Raw genomic sequence first — 22450 nt, 5'->3', positions numbered from 1 at the left:
CCACCAGCGGCAAGTTATTTTTTTCATCCACTTTCATTTCCAATAAATCATCGTTTCTTTATTTCATTTATTAAGCACGAGTAATTTCCAATATGCTGTCCTTGGTGTCAGCGTTTGCTGGCTTCTTATGAGGTGAGCGTGAACGGGAAGATGAGGAGGTCGCCCAAGGATGACAGGACGGTGACAGCTGCATTGCACAACGACATCGTAAAGCAAAGGGCAGATGGACGCCGCAAACCTACTTGGGAGCCTTTCTTAACTGCTGCCGTAGTAAAATCTCCTTGCGTCCGCCACTTGCATTAACTGTGTGGATCGTAGTGAGCGAGCATGCAGAGCCTAAGAATGGTCAAGCCTAGAGCGCGGAACATCAAGAGTTTACGTCAGAGGGTTTGGTTAAACGAACGATTTCTTCCTGACCATCTTGGTGAACCAGTTTATGTGCGCGTGATGCATACTTACGAAGTACTCGTCCTGTGTCGTTGAGGAAAGGAACGGAAGCAAAAGAAAAGAAATTAGGATGGTAACCGGCAGAGGCGGATGATCAAGCTGCAGAGTCTTCGAGGAGAGCGCAACAGCGCGTGGGCTTACGTAGGGTTGCGCAAGAAGACGGGACTTATCGTAGACCATCGCGAGGTTCTTGCGGTAAAAAAAAAAGACAAAGGCACCGCTTTGGACTTGCCAAACTGGCTCGTAGTGTTCAGAATAATAAACCATATTGCGATTTATGTTTCGTGTTCGCCAACGACTTGTTTGCATGTGGTGACATTATAAACAGAATGATTGCAATAAATTCTATCTACGTAAGGTCACGCATATAGATGCAGCACATTAACTAATTTGTCGTACTCTCCAAACTAACTTTATTATAGGGCAGGGAAGCAGTATTCTTTTTTTTTTCGCTGCGATGCATTTATAGGATTTCTCCCGCTGTTTTCCTAGTCCGTTCCCTCGGGTAGCATCAGTCGCACTGCGGAAGTGAAGTGCCTACAAACGAGAACGTTGAAGTTATTACGTGGGTTGCGGAGGAGACGCTTCGCATTAACATAGATTTTGTCGACGCGTGGGATCTTGTCTGAATAACTTGCAGCGCACAGTAACTGTGTCTCTAAGCGCTGCGGTTTTATATCTTCATCAAAATCAGCGCTGCCTAAACACATAAGCAACTTTGCTATTTGAATGAGGATAGCGTAGTCGCGCAGTCATTTTCTCTAATGCCAATAATTCTAAGATTATGGAACCGATTTTCCCAGGTGCGTCCCTTGAATGTGTCATGTTGTTATTAATTTAGCGTTTTCTCCAAATAACCTCTACTTGCGGCATGGCTTTCGCCATACTTACTCCGCAATTTGTGTGGTGACGAAGTGGTGTGGTGAATTTCGTTGTGCAATATTGAAAAGTTTCGATATCTTGCCTATCTAAGAACAGTTAGTCGCAGTTTCTACTGAAACGCTTAACATTGGTAACGATCACAAAGTTTCATTTTACAACTACACAAAGAAAGGTTCCTAGTTTCATGGTCCGGATAAATTGGAGTAAACGTTAGCTTAATAATTAAATTAGCAAGCACAGTGGCGATCCCAAACATTAGGCACCGACCGCACTCATGCTTCTATGGTGCCAAACCCGCTTTTTGAAACGCCTGGCGCTCGCATTTCACGCCATGCAGTTCTTCGCATCGCTCCCACGTGGCCGCTATCGCTTTGACAAGTTGTGCAATGCTGCACTGCCCTCGGTACACCGCTCTGCCTTCAGGATTGCCCAGTAATTTCTGCCACATTTCTCCAGAATGGGTTGCGCTTGCCTACAAGACTATCGTCATTACGCAAAAGAAAAAAAAAAGTCACGATCATATCTTGCCGGTCAGGCCAGTCTCGCACCCGAACTCCGATAGATATAGTCTATGGTTCGAAGACCACCGCCCTGACGGGGTGGCGTAGTCCGTGCTTCCAGTGAGTGAATGCCACGTCCCTTGCACCGCAGAGGGGAGGAGGAGGGGGAGGAGAAGGGGGAGGAGGAGGAGTATGACGACGAAAAGGAAGGAAGGAAAGGTAGGGGAGGTCAACCAGACGCACGTTTGATACCCTACGCAGGGGAAGGGTTTTAAGGGAAGGAAGAAAAGAGAGGGAGGAGAGAAGGTACCAGTGGGGGGGACACTCCCCGGTTCCGGTGGCACAGGAAATTGGCGCCATCTCTGTAATGGGCGACGCAAAAATCCGTTTCCCTTGCACGGCCTCGTAGATCGTCGCGCGCACGCGCGCCGATCCAGGTGGCCAAGCCCTTCCCCCCGCTCAACTCCTCTCTCTACGCCCTCTCTCGTAATACCCTCTCAACTCCCTCTCCTTCGACTGTCTACGCGTCCGCGCCGCCGTGCCATCCCCGCCGGCCCGGCTGCTGCTTAGTCCGCTACGTAACGCTTTATTTTTGTTATCTACTGTCATCGAGATGCGTGCGCTGCTGTGCGTTGACCGACGTGGCTAGTTTCGTCAGTTCTGTGGTCCTCGGTAGCTGTGTGCTTGTGCTCCGCGATGTTTCACCCGTTTCACGACTCGTACCGCTCGTGCATCGTACAGTGGTGCACAAATACCTCAAAAACAAGTCCTGCAAGGTTGTTCCGGGTGCCTAAAGACAAGAGGTGAGCGCTCAGACGCAAGGACATCAGAAGGCGCATGTACACGAATACAGCCCTGTCCATTTGTGTACTCCATGAGGCTCCGGACGTCGTTGCGCCTTGATTGTGCTACACTTGCCTCTTCCCGGTAGAGAAAGCTGACAAATAGATGTTCCTCCTCATTGTCACCTGGTCTGTGACTTGTGTTTTTCTGTGCCAAGTCTCATTCTGCAACTTCAGTAACTTGCCCAGCTTGCCATACCGCCCTCAGTGCTTTTTCTGTGTATCACGTTCTACAAACCGACTAACAGCTGAAAAATTACTGTTAGTGTTTGTGTACTATCTCAGTAACCCCCGATGGGAAAACCGCGCGAACAACCTTCATGTGTAGGCATGATACGCTTTCTTTCCCTCTGGAAAGCATGAGCATTGCAAGTGTCCTACATGCAGATTTTTGCAGTGCGTGTTTATTATACAAGGGAGAGCCCAGTAGGTACGACTTAGTGCCTTAAGTGACGTAATTTTATTGCTAAGCATTGCATTCGGGTAGAAAGAAAAGTCGTGTTGGCCTGTTTTACCTGGTCTTTGATTGAGGAATAAGCCTTTCTGCGAATGTTTTCTATGTGCTGCTGCAAAAGCCGACTATCTTCTGTTCCCTTGCCACCGTTACTCAAGTTTTGGCCAAGTGCAAAATAATGTGATAATGTGTGTTTCAGTTTTTAGTACAATGTTATTTTTTTCTGCCATGTTTTTTTCAATTTGTTCAGCAGTAATGAACATGTCAAGCATTTCATATACTTTCGTGCAGATTTATAAGTAAGCGTTCTTTTGGTATGGCTCTCAATCAAACAATGTTAGCATTTTATTCTGTCTTTCAGGTATTTTGCGTGTCATTGTTTTTGCCATTACTAGTGAGTTTTCCCTTTTTATAGTTGTCATGACTATGTCATACACGTCGTCCAATTTTGTGCAATATCTTAGTGCACATATCAGGAGCTCGTCTACATTTAGGTCTTGAGGACGTTATATAAAAATCTTGTTTTATATGTGTGTACATGAAATGGCCTTCGCGTTTTCTAGCACTTTCTTTTGTTATTTCACCATCGGTGAACTCTTGTCTTTAGTACTCTTGTATATGTCATGCACCTCTCGCTTTTGCTCATTTTTTGAGCCTGTATCACACCACGTTGTAAGAAAAATCTCTTTTCGGAAACGAAGTCAATAAAGCGAGACTAAACATCTGTTGTGTTGAAAGTGGAATTTTTTTTATGTCCCGGCACATGCTGGTATAATATAAGTATGGGCAAGACTGCGTGCGTGCCAACGCATAGCCCACGGCGCACCACGCGCCAGCTCGCAAGCGATGCCAATGCGCGGCGTAGCGCGCGCATTGCTTGCGAGCTGGCGCGTGGCGCGCGGTAACAAGCGCGCTATAAAAAAGAAAAAAACGCGCCGCTTACGGGTAAAAACAAAAAAAAAGTGAGCGGCGCGCGCGGCATGGGGGAAAGGGAGAAAGGGAGTGGAGCGGGTCGGCATAATAAAAACAAAAAGGAAAGAAAAACGTTTGGGAGAGGAGGTGCCACGCGGCTGCTGTTGCTGTTGCCATGACAACGTAAACAATCATGTGCGCCGCCATTTTGTTTAATGCCTCGCCCATTGGTTAGGGCCGTAACTGAAGGGGACCTTGGCGCTACCGTCGAAAGAGCGTCTGCTCGAAAACGGCCAATGGGATGTATACGGAGTGTCCCCCCCCTGAAGGTACTATATCCGTGCGAGTACGTGCGGATGGCCATAGCTACGCGGCCTATAATCGGTCACAAGGTGAAGCGCACGGCATACCTGCAGCGACTTGACCTTGTTGAGCTGCGTGCTCAGGTGCAGCGGGCTCTGGACGTTCTTGTTGAGCACGCTCGTGTCGACTCCGTTCTCGATGAGGAAAGTGATGGCGTCGCACGCCTCGTGCTCGCACGCGGCGTGCAGGGGCGTGTTGTCCTCGTAGTCCAGCATCGTCAAGTCTGCACGAAAGTGGGAGGACGAGACCGAGAATAATAATTAAAAAAAAAACGTATTCCTAAAAAAAAGTATGTGACGAAAGCACTGCCCATTGCGAGTACACGACTGCGCTTAACGCATACTCCGGAAACATTTGAGCGCTAGCGACTGCGCGACTTGCGGCGGTAAGAGCTTGTCTCGCGTTAAACTACGTTGTCTAGATCTCTGAACTTGTACCTCGTGATATGGGGCGTACTTTTCCTTGGGCACCTGATCAGGACGAGTGCTAATCGAGCGTTCGCTAACACAACGCTAGAAAACGGTTTAAGAACGATACGAGCATTACTAAACATTGTTTTTTTGGAAGGGTAGCTAGATGGGACATTCGAATTAGGAAGGACACGCACACGCCCGGAGCTCCAACTACCAACTTAAGTGACGCTGCAAGAAACACAGCATACCACAATTTTCGCGTCCGCGCATCACAAGACAGATGACGTGACACTGACGGCACTCTGCATTGCCAAAGTTTTACCTCATAAAGCTGCCTCTCTGACGAATACTACGGGACAGTGGTGTCACTGGCATACGTGGGACCTTTCCTTCGGATAAAGTGTGCCTCCAAGGATTCGCGCGCCGCACTGATGCGACTCCTGCCCAGAATGTCAACGCGCTGATTGTACGGCTGACGTGCGCAGTCATTACAATGAGCGCTAAGATACGCACCCTCCTATATATATAAGTTGTTGGAACACGCCCTCCCTCAGTCTGCCATTCAGACATCGGCCCGTTTGGCCCACATTGGGATTTCCGCTACTGAGAGGTATCTCATGACAGTTCCCTACAGCAGCGCACACAAGTTGTTTTGCGTGCTTGCTCTACGCACTTGTCTCTTAGGATTCGTGGTAAGAAGACACAATTGGGCTAGTTTGTTGGTGGCGAAAAAAAAAAAAGAAATAGGGACGGCGTATCTAGCTGCTGCCTCCTTAAGACTGTGAATAATCTTGCGCACCGTCCAGTCAAAACTAGACTCCTTCAAAAGTTTCCGTGTACCGACAAGCTAAATTTTTAACCCTGCTGTAAAGTACTACTTCAGTACGAGAACTCTTAAATACGTGCACTATCCCAATTAATCCGATGTTACGCGAAATGCAGACGGTGTGAACGAAAGTAATGTGCACTGGCTAGCCTTAAATTGACGCGCTTCATTCCGTAAGCACGTACGTCTGCATATAACTAAGAGATCGCAAGTTAAAACAAATGGTGTGTTGTGGCTGCACTTGTCAGCACGGCACAGTCGTGTACTTTTACCAGCTCGCTATATAGTTACAGCCCAGTGGTTGTGTCCACTAAGCGTGTCGAGATGTCATAAGTGATCAGCGACCGCTCACTCAGCGTTATATTCTGTCCAACTAGCTTGTCATGCTTGGACAAGTTAATGCGACGACAAAAGAGGCGACAATGATGGATGACAGGGGCTTAGTTACACTTCTATAAAGGATAGTGACGTGTTGCTTCCTTTTTTTTTTTGTTGGCACTTGCTCTATCATATATAACATGTGAGTGCCCTTCTAGCACTTCATACGATCTATCTTCGTATGTACAGTCAGGGTGGAAAGTGCGTGCGAATAAATCACTACGTCACGCACCGCTTACTTGCCCGGTAGGACCGTGAACATCTATCACTGGCAAATCGGTGTTGCAGAACTTAAGAAATGTGCTAAAGTTCTTGGCAAATACACTTTAGTATCGGTGCACTAGATTGGTTATGAAGCGTCACGAAATCATAAAACAAGAAATAAAGAAAAGCAGTTCCAGCAATAGACAGTTTCTTTTCCTTTTATTTTTTTATTTTTTCGTTACTAGAAACTAAATCCAGCTTCATTTTCTTCCGTCGTAGCTCAGAAGAAATAGCAAACTATTTTAAGCCGTTGGCACCTTACCGCTGCATCCTAATGCTCACTGCTGTTTATGCGTATCGAATTTAATCGATACGATATTGAATTCCATTCAATTGTGTTGAATCTAGCTGAACCAACCGCGTCTCTCATCGATTACCTATAAACTAAACTTACACTTTTGAATTTATCCTATCAAAGAAGGTGGAGGTTCAATTTGTAAGCACAGTTATTAGCAATTTATATTAATTAGGAGTGATAAGTACTGTAAATTTGTACAAAGAAACTTGATTTCCACTGAAAACGTTTGTGAGTTGACGAACGTTGGCAACTTTTAAGGCCGTGTCAAGTCCACCGCGACAACACGAACAGCGCAGTTTCAGTTAAGTGAACGTTTGCTTCAAATTATGCATAGCCACTCTTCGCGTTGGTTGCTACCTCTCGAAACTCGCCGATGATTATGGAGATAAGTTTTGGCGGAAACCGCTTGGCGAGATGGCTGTGCATACACATTGGCGCATATGTTGGCTCTAGCCGACCAACATGGAAGGTCGAATTCAATAATCGCAGAGTGTGCGGGCTGTTCATTCGCGTAGCGCGTCCTCCATCACGCCCTCTATATAAATAAGGTCGTTTGGACCCGGCGACTCGGACCGAGTGTTGTTTCTGGGGTCTTGCTCTTCTATGCGCGGGTTTATTTTATCCCGCGGCATAAAACGACTGAAACACAGCGCGGAGGCAACAAAATGGACCGAGCGACTTTGGCTTATTCTTTCTTTGTTTTTACGGCGCCGTTCCTGAATGCGGAAGTAGTTTGACGTCAACAATCTCTTCTTTCATCCCTCGAACGTGCTCGTCGTCGTGGGATGCGGAAGGGAATCCAATTTTGGGCTTTCTCAGACCCTCTTTCGAGTCCCTCCTGAAGGGATGCATTCAGTAGGCATCGTCTCGCTTCCTTTCTTTATTTTTTTTTACTTCGGCTGGTTTCTTCACCGTAATTCAGCGACAGTATATTACGATGATGTGCCTTGCCTACGAATGGTTCCCCCGTCTTTTGCTCGCTTGTTAAGAAACGTAAACAAAAAACTGCTGTGAAGAAATCAAGCGAATGCATGCGCCATGGGATAAGGTCCAAGGCCCATCTGTAGAAAGTTGGTTGTACATAGGTTCCGTAGGCAAGTCTTTAGTCGTCCCAACAAAAAACAAAAGAGAACTTACTTTGGCGCATGCACAAAATTAGTCTTAATTGTTGGTTTGATTATGCAGGTCAGCACAGGTGCATTTTTTTTACAGTTTCTTGCTAAAAACATACGAACAGAATGAGCGCTTCGTCTTAAAGCAAAGCTTCAAGAGGGATCATCGTAGCGGGTCCGACCAGACGTTTGCATTCAGCCTAACTATACGACCAATAAACTGTATGCGTCTATCATAGTTTTACTGCCTGTTACATTTTTAGAAGTGCTCGAGCAACAAAACTGTCTTAGTCAATTTATTTTTTTAGGTCGTTTTGCTCTTCTAAAGCACTCTTGTTTTTTTTTATTCTGCAGACGACGTACTTACGACGGCCGTAGTCACTGTAGTCATAAGTTATAGGAAAACTTAACAGCACGTTTCATCGGGGAACGTTCAGGCAATATCTAGGAAAGCTTTTCCTTTCTCTTGTTTAGTTTAGAGGAGTAAAGCTTTACATAGCCAAATTTAAACACGGGCTAACCTAAGCCTGCACTATCCACTGTCCACTGCGCTAACAGTGGTTCTGCACAAAAGCACCGGAGCACAACGCAAGTACAGAAAGAGAAAAATCACTCAGCATGCCGTGTTTTTGGGTGTCGTTATATTAATTTTCACCAGCCGATGCGCTCTGCATGGCAAATACTTCTCCCAGAAATCTCCAGCTAACCCTGGGGAACGTCGTCGGGGCCCATCAACTGCCAGGAAAATTTCTTATCTCATAAACCCGCAGACCAATTCTTTGAACAATAAACTATGGATGTTCTATTTTATGACAAGTCCAAAAAATAAGAACTCTCGTACTTACTGGGACTAATTGATTAGCGCAGCAGAGTTCGGTTAAGCACTTTGTCGCAGGTTTCAACGATTTGGCGCAGACTTCTCAATCCCACGCAGCCTATTCTTTTAGGGCTTAGAGTGGCCACCCTCACACTCACCCGAAACGAGCTGAATTAATAAGTGCGGCTAGTCAATTTTTAAGAAAAAGGAAGGCGATGTTGCGGCCTAAACCACTGGTGCGGGTCTCTGGCACTCTTGACGGAAAGCGACATCAAAAGTACAGCTCGAACTCGGAAGCGCTTCCAAAGCATCCTACTGAGGTTAAGCTTTGCTTGCAGAAACTTAACCCGCTTCGAATGACATCACATGGGGGCTTTCGGTAATCGCATACACAGGTCTTCGGAAAATTGGCGCGAATAGAACAATATGGCTTGAGAGAATGCGTGCACGACATTGAGGCACAACTCTCGCGTCTCGTTTGCTTTCGCGTATACTAGGACCGTTCTGTGCATTTCTCTACAAACTGTTTGAGTAGAATAGATTGAACTGCGCGTCCGGCGATCTTGCTCTAATGATTTCGCGTCGATGCCTTGTTAACTCGAATAATACCCGGCAACATAAATTGGTGACGTTCTTTGTGTTTATGCTGCTATCTTTAGTTTTACATAACACCTTAGGCTGTATTTTTGTTTTGCGTAGCGACGTTTCGGGCTTTGTAGATTTATCTGGTGCCATCCCATAATGCGCCTTTCTTTTTAACCTCTGTGTTCATGTGGAATGGGTCAAACGTTTTCATGTTTCTCGTGCCAAAAGAAGCAGCTGCCATCATCTGTCGGTGCCGACATCTCCTGATTTTTCTACGTGTCAGTAACTAAATAAGAAAAGTAATTACGATCGGCAGTCAAAGTAGATGGCGCTGTTCCTACCGTGCCAGAGCGCAATAAAATTATTGATGCCATAAAGAATTGCTCTTGTAAAGCTTTCCGCGTCTCCAACGAACATACAACGCTAATTTCGTGACACCATCTGGGAGTGGAAATGAAATTACTTTTCCGGCTTGATGCCGTTCCTGCAAGCTCGGGGGCGTCTAAAAAAACAGCTGATCTCAATAATAACACCAAAATATCGCTAATACCTTGACCTCAGCGAGATATGGAAATAAATGGTGGCTCATTTTACCACTTATTTGTTTCTTTCACGACAACGAGGAAGCGGCAAGCACGAACTGACGTCGAAGTGGCCTGTCTGCACGGGTTGGTAATTGTGCCGCCAAGTCGTTTCCTGATCACGATAACCTGTGCAGTACCCAGTGGTTGAAGACGCGCGCATGCCCAGCAGGCCTAACGTATCACGATGACGTGTTACGCATCCCGCACAGCTAAAACTCTCTTATTACTCCCTTTGGAGGCTGGTGCCCGTCTCCTTTATTTATAGTGTGCCGGATCGACTCACAGGGATTCAATGACGGATAACATACTTCACTGGGCGAGCCGGTGAGACTTTCCAAGCACATTCAGCGCAAGAAGACGAGGACGCAGGGGAGAGGGACGTAAGGCACGGCGCCTAGCCTAAAATTGAACATTATTCTAGCGCGTCCTTGAAGAAAAGCCGTTTATGGTAAAATATTGCTACGTACAAAAAATTGCCCAGTTTCATAACTGTAAAGCTTGCTTTACAACTTGGCCCAGGTAATGGCGGCATGTTCACTTATGGTGGACACATAAGCACAGAGTTTGCTTATCTTATTACACGAGAAAAAACATGCAAGCATGGGTCTCGTGATGAACCCGTGCGCAAGAGACAAATGACAGAATGTGCAGCTAGTACTTTGTCTTCCATTGAATCATTGTCGATGCCGCCATTAGTTGGGCAAAGAAGTAATGCTTCTTTGCCAAAGAAATGTTTAAAGGACATGGTGCAAGGTACAATTGTAAGACCAACGATGTTCGCTTGTCAGCGTTCTGACAACAGCATACCACAGGTCTTCAAATTTTGTCTTGCAAACTGCTCTCTTTATATTCCTTTTTTTTTCGTTGAACAGCCTGGCTACTGTTAGCTGAGAGATACGATATAGGGGAAAGCTAATAAGTTGCCTATACTAGGGAAATGCTGTGGATGATGTGATGTGATGCGGTAAGGTGTTCCAAACTACAGCTGTCTATAGTACGGAAATAGAGGTAGTTCACGGTTATAGTCCTTATATCGGGTACGTATTGTGGTGCGCATAACATATCGCAGTAAATCTGTGAGCTTTTAATATGCTAGCGTGATTCAAGCGAATTAACTATTTCCACAAGATAAATAAAATTCGCATAGATTGATTGATTTTTAAAAATGCAGGCTATGATGAAAGGTATTTCTTTGGACGGAGAATTTTTTAAGTTTAGGACCTAAACTGCATTGTTTTAGTATATATATATATATATATATATAGTTTGCGAATTTTATGTGTTATCGTGATGGTATTCTATTATCTCGTGAAGCACCTCTCTGCCCTTCTGTCGAAAGGCGTTGACGTTGCTTTTTTTTATTATTCGGCAAGGTTCTGCTACACCAAGACCACGCTGTAAAAAGTGCACACTACGACAAATTACAGCACGTCCTTTGATCGAGACGATCGTCGTAACTGCGTTTTAGCGTCGTGCACTTTTCTACGGCCAGAGTTCCAGACATGGGCGTGCTCGAAAAACGAGCCAGTCATGTGAAGCGCGGAAGCCAGGGAGCTTATATGGAAAAAAAGTATATGTATAGTGTCGAGTACCTTACGATTTACTAAATATAGAAAAATAAAATCACATCGAGTGGCATTTAAGGAGCCGGAAGAGCTTGAATAAGAGAGGCTCGATTGCAGAAGGTCGCCAAGTCAGCGGCTTTTTAATATTCGCTGCTAACGCACAATGGCCAGTGGGTTGTCCTTGAAGATAGTGCTCTGGTTTGAGCAAAAAGAAACAAAAATGAAGCGTAATAAAGCAGAGGGAGAAATAAAGAGACTAGAAGCTGTAATGTTTACGTTCTACGTGCCCTCAATTCATAGACCGTCGCCCAACTTCAACCGTCGCATTTTTAAGTGCGCCAAGGCGCTTCATCAAACGAGAACTTTTGGAGCACCGACACAATGGAATTGCAGCCACGCCGCTCACAATGACCCCATACGCTCGTGACGTGGCATTGCTTGCATAAACGAAGTACTCTTCCGGTGAAATGTAGCTGCTGAATATACACTGATATGCATCATGGAGAGATAGATAGATAGATAGATAGATAGATAGATAGATAGATAGATAGATAGATAGATAGATAGATAGATAGATAGATAGATAGATAGATAGATAGATAGATAGATAGATAGATAGATAGATAGATAGATAGATAGATAGATAGATAGATAGATAGATAGATAGATAGATAGATAGATAGATAGATAGATAGATAGATAGATAGATAGATAGATAGATAGATAGATAGATAGATAGATAGATAGATAGATAGATAGATAGATAGATAGATAGATAGATAGATAGATAGATAGATAGATAGATAGATAGATAGATAGATAGATAGATAGATAGATAGATAGATAGATAGATAGATAGATAGATAGATAGATAGATAGATAGATAGATAGATAGATAGATAGATAGATAGATAGATAGATAGATAGATAGATAGATAGATAGATAGATAGATAGATAGATAGATAGATAGAACTTCAGTATATGGTTGTCCCGAAAGTATAGAAGTGTTAAAATGAGTACCTCTTAGTAGCCTGCCGCAGAAGTGCCGCTATATATGTGGAACATATTAGCAAAAAATGTTTCACTTACTAAGTTTAAACCTGCGGGAAAGAAATGTCTTCCATTGTGCGCTCATCCTTCCTTCAGCGCCGCTTGTTGCCGCTGCTGCATTCTTAATGTCGCTCCGCAGAAGTTCCGTTAAGTAATTAAGTTGAAAATATTCGCAAAAATGCTGTACTTTCTAAGCGGAACGTACATGGAATGAGATAAAGATGCAAGCAACGCCGTCGCGTGGACAATGAACGCAGTCAACTGACTGTATTTACGCATATCGGTGGTGCGTTACGCATATCGTTGGTGCTCTTATGTACTGCTGCGTAAATGAGACTTCACCATAATTTGATTGAAGAATGTTCCTTCAATGCGCTGTCTTTGCGTGCCAACTGTCGACACCACGGTAGCGCAGCAGCGGAAGTATAAGTACGTCAAACTAAAACTCTCTAATGCACATCTCATGCGTTTACAATGGAGGTGTGGATTGCCGCACTACACCGCAAGTGCAATAAGCTGGTGTACTGCTCACACCTTTGTCGGTCCCTGCTTGCTCTTGGTATGATGGTAATGCAGCAAATGCAAACACAGCTACGCCATTCTGAAACTCTCTAACGTACCTGCCAGCTTTAGTTAACTGTAGGGTATATTGTCCTCATTTGTACCGCCGCGCATGGACATTTCAGCATACAGTGAAGACGTACGTCTTCTTTGTGTTTTGTTTTTGTCGCTTTGTCAGGTTCCGCTGTATGTCGTTATAAGGCAGTAGCGGCAATAAGACTACGCCAAGCTAAAACTCTCTCATATTTGTTTAGTCGCACACGTCGACCATGGGCATCATCCTGCGTTGCCCCGCAACGAACCGAGACTTTAGCGCAGTTCGATTACGAAGACTCGCTTCATGCTTCCCTGTTGTTAGTACCTGCCACCTGTTCGGCACGACGGTAACGCGGCAACGGTAGTGTGGCTACGTCAAGTTAAACTAACTAACGCGGCGATCTAGTTTGACGCCGCCGTTCTGTGGACAGCCCCACTTTGAACCGTCACGCGCAGAGAGACTTCAGCACTCTTTCACGACGTACGCCTCCGCCTTACTGTGTTGCTCATCGCGCTGTTGGTTTCTGGCACCTACTTGACACTATGGTGATGCGGAAGCGGCAATGGGGCAACATCGCGCTAAAGCTTTCCCATATGTATCTCAGTTGCACAACAAAAGGCGATTCGCGTGACCACGCCTTATACCGCAGTGCGATTATACTTGAGCAAACACACCTTGAAAATAGACACCCTTTTCGTATGTTGCTTAACGTGTTGCGCGTTCCCACCAACTCTCGGTTCATCGGCTGCGGAGCAATGGTAATGCGGCTACGCCAAGACAAAGCTCTCTTATGTGTCTCTCGAATAAAGTTGCTCACATCGGTGATACCAACTGCATTACCTTGTACCGCAACGCCTTTAGATACCAACTTAGTTCGATGACGAACGCCGTCTTCATGCCTTGTTCATAGAATTAAGGGGCCTTCATAAACAGAGACGTTCAACGTCGGCAATCACGTCGGCACTCCCTCGATGGTTTGTTTACGCAGAGGCTGCCTGCTTTATATCTTGTTTGCTCGTGGAACTCGTGCTGTGTTTTGAACGGCAACACGTACGCTGGTTTGGCAACAGCAACGTGCAGACTCCAATTCGGTTTCGTGGTTACTAGGCACTGTCCGAGGCGGAACTGGTTTCAGGCGGCGGGAACACCGAGGCGAGTGTCTGCTACTCGATGGTTCTCAGCTGAGCTATAGCTGGCTCATAATTTCTTGGAAATTAGCATAGGCTTATACTGGACAACAGGGAATGTATATGTTTGTCAACATCTTTTTTGTGTGTCAGTTTGTTTTTTGGTCATGAATCCTCGTACAAACCCTCCGAAATTTATTGAACATTCTGTTGGTATTTCAGCAACGTGTCGTTTTTCTTCCGTGTTGTCAAAATAAGTGTCTGCCGATTTCTCCGAAAGTCTGCCGCGCCTCTCGTTTACGGCGGAGAAGAATGTTTGGACAGATGCGCCATAACGAACGCCGAATGTGTTCCGCAGAACAGTGACAAGGTCGTCTATAACATTGATCTTGAAAATACGCTTATTCCGTAAAATGCACAAGCCATCGTGCTTACCGAACGCCAGCAGCACGCGACACAACGCTACGACGAGGCGGGAAGCTCTCTTCCACGTTCGAATCTCTCCGCTAGAGGAGGGATCGGCGCTGCTGCCGCTCGCGGAAAAAATAGCACTTAACTTGTGTATCTCATAAGATTTCATACAATAATTACTAGATGAAACTCCGGCATTGCGATCGTTCAGCCATGAATGGAATGACGATTAGTACGTGGATTTCTCTGTTCCTCGTGTCTGTGGCTTCAAATGTATTTCTTAGGTGTTTCATTAGGTTTTGTGTTTCTAAATTTCGAAGGTACTAATTGTTTATAAACACAGCAAGGCAACTAGACTCTCAGAACACGCGTAATTATTGTAAATTGCTGCATTTGTAGGTTATTAATTTGTTTAAAAAATGATAAATTCCCGGTGTGACGAAATCGCTCGAAGCCAGAAGATAGAAGTTTGGGCAAATATATGTACTTCTCACCATTTCTTTGGTAGCTTCTTCGGAAACTTGCAGCTAATGTAGAGGGAGGAGAGAGAGGAACTAATTTATCTAAGCGTTGGCTTTTGGGGTAGTGGATAGAGAGAATGGAGCTAATAATGAGTCGCTATGCCAGCTTTACATTCCAAAACTCCACAGAGGATTGAGTGCCTTTTGAAGTTGGCCCGGGTTCAGACACAGTCCTGAGACGATGTCGCCTCCTTGCGCCAGTACATTTCCAGCCGGAATGTCTTGAGTCCTTGAAATTCCGACATGCATTGGGTGCTAGCGCCACATTCATCAGCATCATCATCCTGGTTACGCCCACTGCAGAGCAAAGGCCTTTCCCATACTTCTCCAACTACCCCGGTCATGTACTAATTGTGGCCATGTTGGCCCTGCAAACTTCTTAATCTCATCCGCCCACCTAATTTTCTGCCGCCCCCGGCTACGCCTCCCTTCCCTTGGAATCCAGTCCGTAATCCTTAATGACCATCGGTTATCTGCCCTCCTCATTACATGTCCTGCCCATGCCCCCCCCCCCCCCATTTCTTTTTCTTGATTTCAACTAAGATATCCTTAACTCGCGTTTGTTCCCTCACCCAATATGCTCTTTTCTTATCCCTTAACGTTACACCCATCATTCTTCTTTCCCTAGCTCGTTGCGTCGTCCTCAATTTAAGTAGAACCCTTTTCCTAAGCCTCCAGGTTTCTGCCCCGTACGAGGGTACTGGTAAGACACAGCTGGTTATACACTCTTGAGGGATAATGGCAACCTGCTTTTCATGCGCCACATTATTGTCTGTCAATTATTGTGGGGGAAACTCCGCAGTCTAGAGGGAAACGGATACGAAGCCAGAAGAGGGCGCTCACCGCCGTCGTGCTTCAGGATGAAGTCGAGGATGTTGACCCGGTTGTGTGCCGCAGCATGGTGAACGGCTGCCCGACCTCGGCTGTCGCGGAACTGGAGTCGCTTCTCGTCGGCCGTGAAGAGGCGTTCGAACTCACGTAGGTTTCCTTTCTCGGCCGCCTGCGGTACGGGGTAGAGAAAAAGGAAAAAGACGTCGGAGCAGAATGAGTATAAGCTCGTAGGGAGAGATAACTGAATTGTCGTAATTTCATCAACCGTTCCGGCTCGGAAAATGAAGAACTCGATGGAGGAATGAAGCAGACTACGCGCAGGAGCGCCTTACTGCATTTTTTTCTCTCTCTCTCTTTCTCTTACAAGTCCTGGCTTCTAGATAAAAATAAGGCTCGTCGGTTGCGGTGCTAAGCGAAATATTTGCTTTAGCGTTGCCTGGCATAGTTCGGGACGCACCGTGAGAAGATGGCGACTTGGACGAGTCGGTAAAACTGCTTAACGAACAGAACAATGTAAATGACGAGAACACCACACTCGCCCTTCATTTGCTGTAAGCGCTGTTTCCTGGTAGTTCCATTAAAAATAATTTATGCGCTTTCAAGATTACTACACTCTGTTTCATGCATAGCGTACAACGCTGCGGCGGCTAGCTAGGGTTCTTGCAGTAGCCGCGTCGGGAACAAGAAATTGGTCCGTGTTTTATGCAAGAAATTTTGTGAAACTGTTCCTTACTTAGCCTCAGTATTACTTGAAAAAAAGTTTCAATTCCTAAAATATCAACAAACCATGTAATATGGCAGTTATTGCGAAAGTTTCAGATCGTTTTGCTTTTCGTTGTTTTCCTTTTCGGGTTTTTCATTCGCAGCCCTGTGTGGTAGCCTCGAATGCTGGCTCGATGCGGCTCGCATCCTTGGGCCAAGAAGGTTCAAAAAAGTTGCTGGAGTGGAGATGATGGCCAAAAGTGACGCCGGACCACCGCCATCTTACCACAGGCACGCAAAAATGTTAGTGAATAGCGGAGAATTCAAAAAAGTTTTTTCTTCTCCCTTCGCGCAGGTTTAAGCTGATTGATTTCGCTGCACATGTATTGTGTGATGTCCTTCTTTCCTTCACTTGTTTGAGAAGGAAGCTTGAACACCTTGGCAAATTTGATGGCACTTCATGATATCGGTGCGCTGCCAAAGGCAATGCTTTATCCAGAAACCACGAGTGTTTTGCCTTCCAATTAGTATAGCGTTTACAATAACTGAACAAATTCAATGGGACTGGGAAAGGATTCGAGCTGTCGCGGCCTTCTCTTGGACGTGATGAATGGGCTAGCTCTGACTCCATTTCTGCTGACAAGAATCTGTGGGGGCTCCCCCTCCAGCTACTTGGGCTTTGCACGACGACGTGTGACTGCGAGACGTGACTACGAAGTGCGAGGAGAGATACATTTTGTCTACCTAACTTCTTACGTAGCTTCCGTAAATCAGCATGCTAAGTACGAAATGGTGCATAGAAGTACCATGGAGCATAGAAATTAAGAGACAATTTATCTGAGAGTATGGGTGAAGGCAGTGACGCGGCAAGGAACTGGCATGCGGAGGTAGTACGGAAATGGGCACGCCAAAGCTAAAGCTCAGTAATTTAAGTGCAGCACCTGATTATGAAGCAAAATGACAACGCCCGATTATGAAGCAAATGAAAGTCGAAAGGCAACGTTGTCACGACGGTAAAGAATCTTGCGCACTATGTCGCGAGTTAAAATCACCATTTTTAACAGAAGGTGTAAATTAAACTTTCATTGAACAATGCATTGGTACTGGAATTTACTTACGGCCCGCCAAAGTTAACTTGTCGAATTCCATCAACTGTTTTTTTTTTTTTTGCAACTATCCAAAAAAGCTGGAGAGTTGTGCACAGAAGCACATTTACAGTTTGGATGTCAACGGAGGAACAATTTCCTGATCTTAGGTCGATTATTGAAATCAATGGAACGAACGACGCCGAAGAAAAAAACAGAGAACGAGCGATGATAATAACTTAGGAGCAAATCACAATTGGGAACAAAACACACACAAAAAAAACACTGCCTGAGTGTGCATACCATCAAGTGACATCGTGGAACACATCAGCAAGGAACTGAGACTCGCAATATGATAGAAGTTTCGGATAAACAATTATGCTGCCTCTTTATGTTGTCATTTTCTGCTAGTTCAACGGCTTTTTCATCTCTGTGCTTGATGATCATGATGTTAGTTAGATTAAAGAAAGGCTTGCTACCAGACTCGTCAAGATATGCTGAGAGATGTGAGGTAGGTTTGATCAAATGTGTTGTGCTGACGTAGGCACTCATTTGCGCAGAGGCCAGTGTGTCCTATGCACGCTTTGGCGCAAGACAACGGGATCTAGAAAATGATGACAACGACAAAAGTTCATTGGTATATCACATGCTGGTCACACTCTGATAATGCGACGCATGACGCTTTATCACACGTTGAGCCAGCTTCAGGTTCCCTCGCTTGTGCTGCCAAAAAACTGTTTAATGTGCTGTGTGGAAAATAAAACACAATTCACAGGCGGGTGAAGTGTAAACGAAAGCTTCCTATACCCTTCTCAACCCAGTCTGTCGTCTCTTAGCAGAATTTCAATGCAGCATCTATTTTCGCAGTTCAGCAAGTGTCATCGTAGAGGGTTTCAAGAAGGAACAAAAGAATCAACAGGCTCTAACGGTTCCTCGGGCTTTGAACTCATTTACAGGGACCGTACCAGGATCTCGAAGCATAAATCACCATCTTTGTAAAAACAAGTTAACGTTTTCGGTGCGCGCTACACTGTACACATCCGCAACAGCATTACCTGTTGTAGCCTCCGAGATTCGAGCAAAGCCGCCACTCATCTCAAAGTCTGGTTGAGCTCGAAACGCTCCCCAAATCACGAAGTTTCAAACCAGGCGCCGAATTCGCAAAGCTTTTTGTTTGTAAGCGCTCTTTGCGATTAGCCAGTCACCTTCCCTAATAATATGTCCAGCACTAGGATCGGCTGAAAATTTGCTCTTACGAACAATTTCTGCGTAAGATGTTTTACTGAATAAGGGCCCTGAATCGCAGCGCAAAGTTCTGCCGTGACCTACGAAGTCACACACGGGCGTACTCCGTTGTGTTCTTGGAGACCAGAGTTTAACGCTTCCAGACTCCAACTGCACACGGCCGCGAGGATATGAGTTCGAATCTCTGCAGTGGTGACACAGGTCGGGACGCCCACTCATCACTCCCGAACACGCTGACTAACACGTCGCTCCGAACTGATTTCACAGACCTGCGATAGAGTGCGAGGGAGTGACGGAGATCTGATTGAACGTGGGTATGAACGGAAATGAGCAAACATCTTATCGCTACTCTTGGCGCCAAAAGTACAGGCGGGTTTCCGTGGATGTGGGTATATACACATAGGCATGAGGCACGGTAATCAAGGGCGAGTTAATTTGACTGGGCGTGCGATGGAACCGGAGTGAGTGCCGGTTAACGCGAGCATGAACGAAATGAAGTGGATGCCATTCTGAGTGGGCGTTAGTACGAATGTTGGCGAGTTTCGGCGAGTGTGAATACGAAAGTGAGTAAGCGCTGCAGTAAGTGGACGCAACTGCGAGCACATATGGATGCCGGTAAGTGTGAATGGGGGAAGCGAGTAGGTAGGCGGGTATGTGTTGACGAGTAGATGTGGGCGCTAGAAGGAACGTGAGTGTGCGGCTGTGTGTGTGAGGGGATACATAGTGTACAAAATAACAACAACATATTCCGTACATTGCCTACAAAAATATTGATAAGTCAGTGTGAGCGAGCATCCAATTGATCCGCCAACTTGCGAACGGTGGTAGGAATAGTATTGCTTTCTTTTGCTTCGCCGTACGGCGAAGCTAATGGTGAAGTAGAGGAGGTGGTCTGATGGACATCGGCTTGGAGATGGCGACGACCTCGGCTTAAGGGAAAGGATGGGCAGACGGACGCACAGAGAAAACCCAGCTTGTAGCCCTTAGCAGTGACTGCAGTAAAAAAAACGCACTTCGAGTTAAACGGCATGGCTCCGCGTGTGCTGTGTATTCGTTTACGCGTATCGTTTGCTTCAATAGTCAACAGTGGCCTTCAAGTATGAGCACTGAATGTTAACTCAGTTGGCATTTCCGTTAGGACAAATGGAGCGCACCGTAAAAAACGGAGCCTCTGCATACCGAAGCAGGCCCGAGAGGTTAGAGAAGTCTGAGTGTGCAGCTCTTTGCGTGCTAATTGCAGAAAAGGTTCGCGTTCGTTCTCCGTCGTGCTCAACTGCAGCATTGTGTACTTCCCTTCCAAACCTACGTCCGTAAAGTTTTGTATGAAGTTCCTCTTCCGAGCAATTTCCGGTCGGGACAAAGCGACAGTGAACAGTGCGTCGGCAGAGGGCGACTCAAAGCAGAGCACTAATGGTGCCATTCGCTTCTGCCACTCTCGCCTTCTTTTGAAGCAAAGCTTTCTTATAGTGAACCGTTGACAACATTACTGACCATGGCTGTTGCTACTACTACTACTACTACTACTACTACTACTACTACTGCTGCCGCTGTCTTGCCGAACTGGCCTACACATCGAAAATAATTAAATAATTACACGTCCGACAACCCCAGCCTAACAGCCCAATGCTCTGTTAGGCCACAACCAAACGCGCACATCTCTCTTGTCAACGTCAAGTAGCTGTTTGAGAGTGCTGGCGCGTGCAAGAAGTCTCGTGGCACGACCACTCAAAAACACATTCGTGCACCAGTTCTCATTAGACTCCCGTGCTCTCACTCGAGAGCTTCTTCTTCATCATCATCATCATCAGCCTGGTTACGCCCACTGCAGGGCAAAGGCCTCTCCCATACTTCTCCAACTACCCCAGTCATGTACTAATTGTGGCCATGTTGTACCTGCAAACTTCTTAATCTCATCTGCCCACCTAACTTTCTGCCGCCCTCTGTTGCGCTTCCCTTCCCTTGGAATCGGAATCAATTCCGTAACTCTTAATGACCATCGGTTATCTTCCCTCCTCATTACGTGTCCTGCCCATGCCCATTTCTTTTTCTTGATTTCAACTAAGATGTCATTAACTCGCGTTTGTTCCCTCACCCGATCTGCTCTTTTCTTATCCCTTAACGTTACACCCATCATTCTTCTTTCCATAGCTCGTTGCGTCGTCCTCAATTTAAGCAGAACTCTTTTCGTCAGCCTCCAGGTTTCTGCCCCATACGTGAGTACTGGTAGGATACAGCTGTTATACACTTTTCTCTTGAGGGATAATGGCAACCTGCTGTTCATGATTTGAGAATGCCTGCCAAACGCACCCCAGCCCATTCTTATTCTTCTGATTATTTCAGTCTCATGATCTGGATCCGCAGACACTACCTGTCCTAAGTAGATGTATTCCCTTACCACTTTTAGTGCCTCACTCTCTATCGTAAACTGCTGTTCTCTTCCGAGACTGCTAAACATTGCTTTAGTTTTCTGCAGATTAATTTTTAGACCCACCCTCCGGCTTTGCCTCTCCAGGTCAGTGAGCATGCATTGCAGTTGGTCCCCTGAGTTACTAAGGAAGTCAATATCATCAGTGAATCGCAAGTTACTAAGGTATTCTCCATTAACTCTGATCCCCAATTCTTCCCAATCCAGGTCTCTGAATACCTCCTGTAAACACGCTGTGAATAGCATTGGAGAGATCGTATCTCCCTGCCTGACGCGAGACCTTATTTGCGTTCTATAGGTTAAGATGCTGTTCTCGGTAGTGACTCCGCTCATTTATCAATCAATCAATCAATCAATCAATCAATCAATCAATCAATCAATCAATCAATCAATCAATCAATCAATCAATCAATCAATCAATTTTTGTTGTTCCTGCTGCATATAATGACAAGCTATTATATGAATCAGAAACAATAAAATCTCATTGTTCGATAAACCAATGAAGAATGGAAAGATCAAGGATAGTCACAATACTACACTGCGATAGATGTGGTTAAACATAATTAGCTAGGTCAAGCAGGCTAGATGACTATTTGTCGCCGTCCTGTTTCAAAGGGGTCGCAAATAAAAAAAAACTGCCCCATAAACACCACTGGCTGGAGTGACGGTTGCTCAAGTCATCTCAGCGTCTATTGTCGGAATGCGCCGTTTCACGAGAGCTTAGCCACACACACAAAAAAAGAATGTACAAAGACAATGAGAACAAATCGGCAGGCTGAAATCAATTAGACTTTGCGAAGAATGAATCCGGGCAATTAGGCCAGAAACGATTATGCAAGGTGTCGTAAAGAAGCCATAAAAGAGGCTCGCTGGCAGGCGGATGACTTATGCCTGTAGCGCTTAAAAATTTTATTGAACCAATTCGGAGCGTTTTCTTCAGTGTTCAGCGAAACGAGAACCCCACGTAAGACTAGACTAATAACAAGATGCAGGGAATAAAGCTAAACGGCCGTTCTCTATAAAGTCCTCATAGGATGTGGGCGTGGCCCTCAGATCCACCGCGTCTCATTGCACAATCCATCGGTGCAATTAGGCGGCGGAGGCGAAATGCTTGTGCGAGGCCTCTTCCGGGGCTAATTAGTTCGTTAAGAATGTATATCCCCGCGTCACTGTACTTAGGTCCAGCAGGGTGGTATTAATTAGACACGGGGA

The 22450-nt window shown here is 45.6% G+C and overlaps 1 protein-coding gene across 1 annotated transcript in view; it reads right to left on the bottom strand.

Annotated features, from left to right (window-relative positions):
* TrpA1 (Transient receptor potential cation channel A1) overlaps positions 1-22450 on the bottom strand; it is a 143269-nt gene that overhangs the window by 78188 nt on the left and 42631 nt on the right. The window contains exons 2-3 of the mRNA XM_075669202.1: positions 15794-15950; positions 4448-4623 (exon numbers count right to left, since the gene is read on the bottom strand). Coding sequence (XP_075525317.1) covers positions 4448-4623; positions 15794-15950 — 333 coding nt within the window. The remainder of the gene's footprint in view (positions 1-4447; positions 4624-15793; positions 15951-22450) is intronic.

The sequence above is a fragment of the Dermacentor variabilis genome, chromosome 9 (assembly GCF_050947875.1).
Source record: "Dermacentor variabilis isolate Ectoservices chromosome 9, ASM5094787v1, whole genome shotgun sequence".
NCBI classification, from domain to species: Eukaryota; Metazoa; Arthropoda; class Arachnida; order Ixodida; family Ixodidae; genus Dermacentor; species Dermacentor variabilis.
Note: the sequence above shows the minus strand (reverse complement) of the source record. Positions and strands in the feature narration are given on the sequence as shown.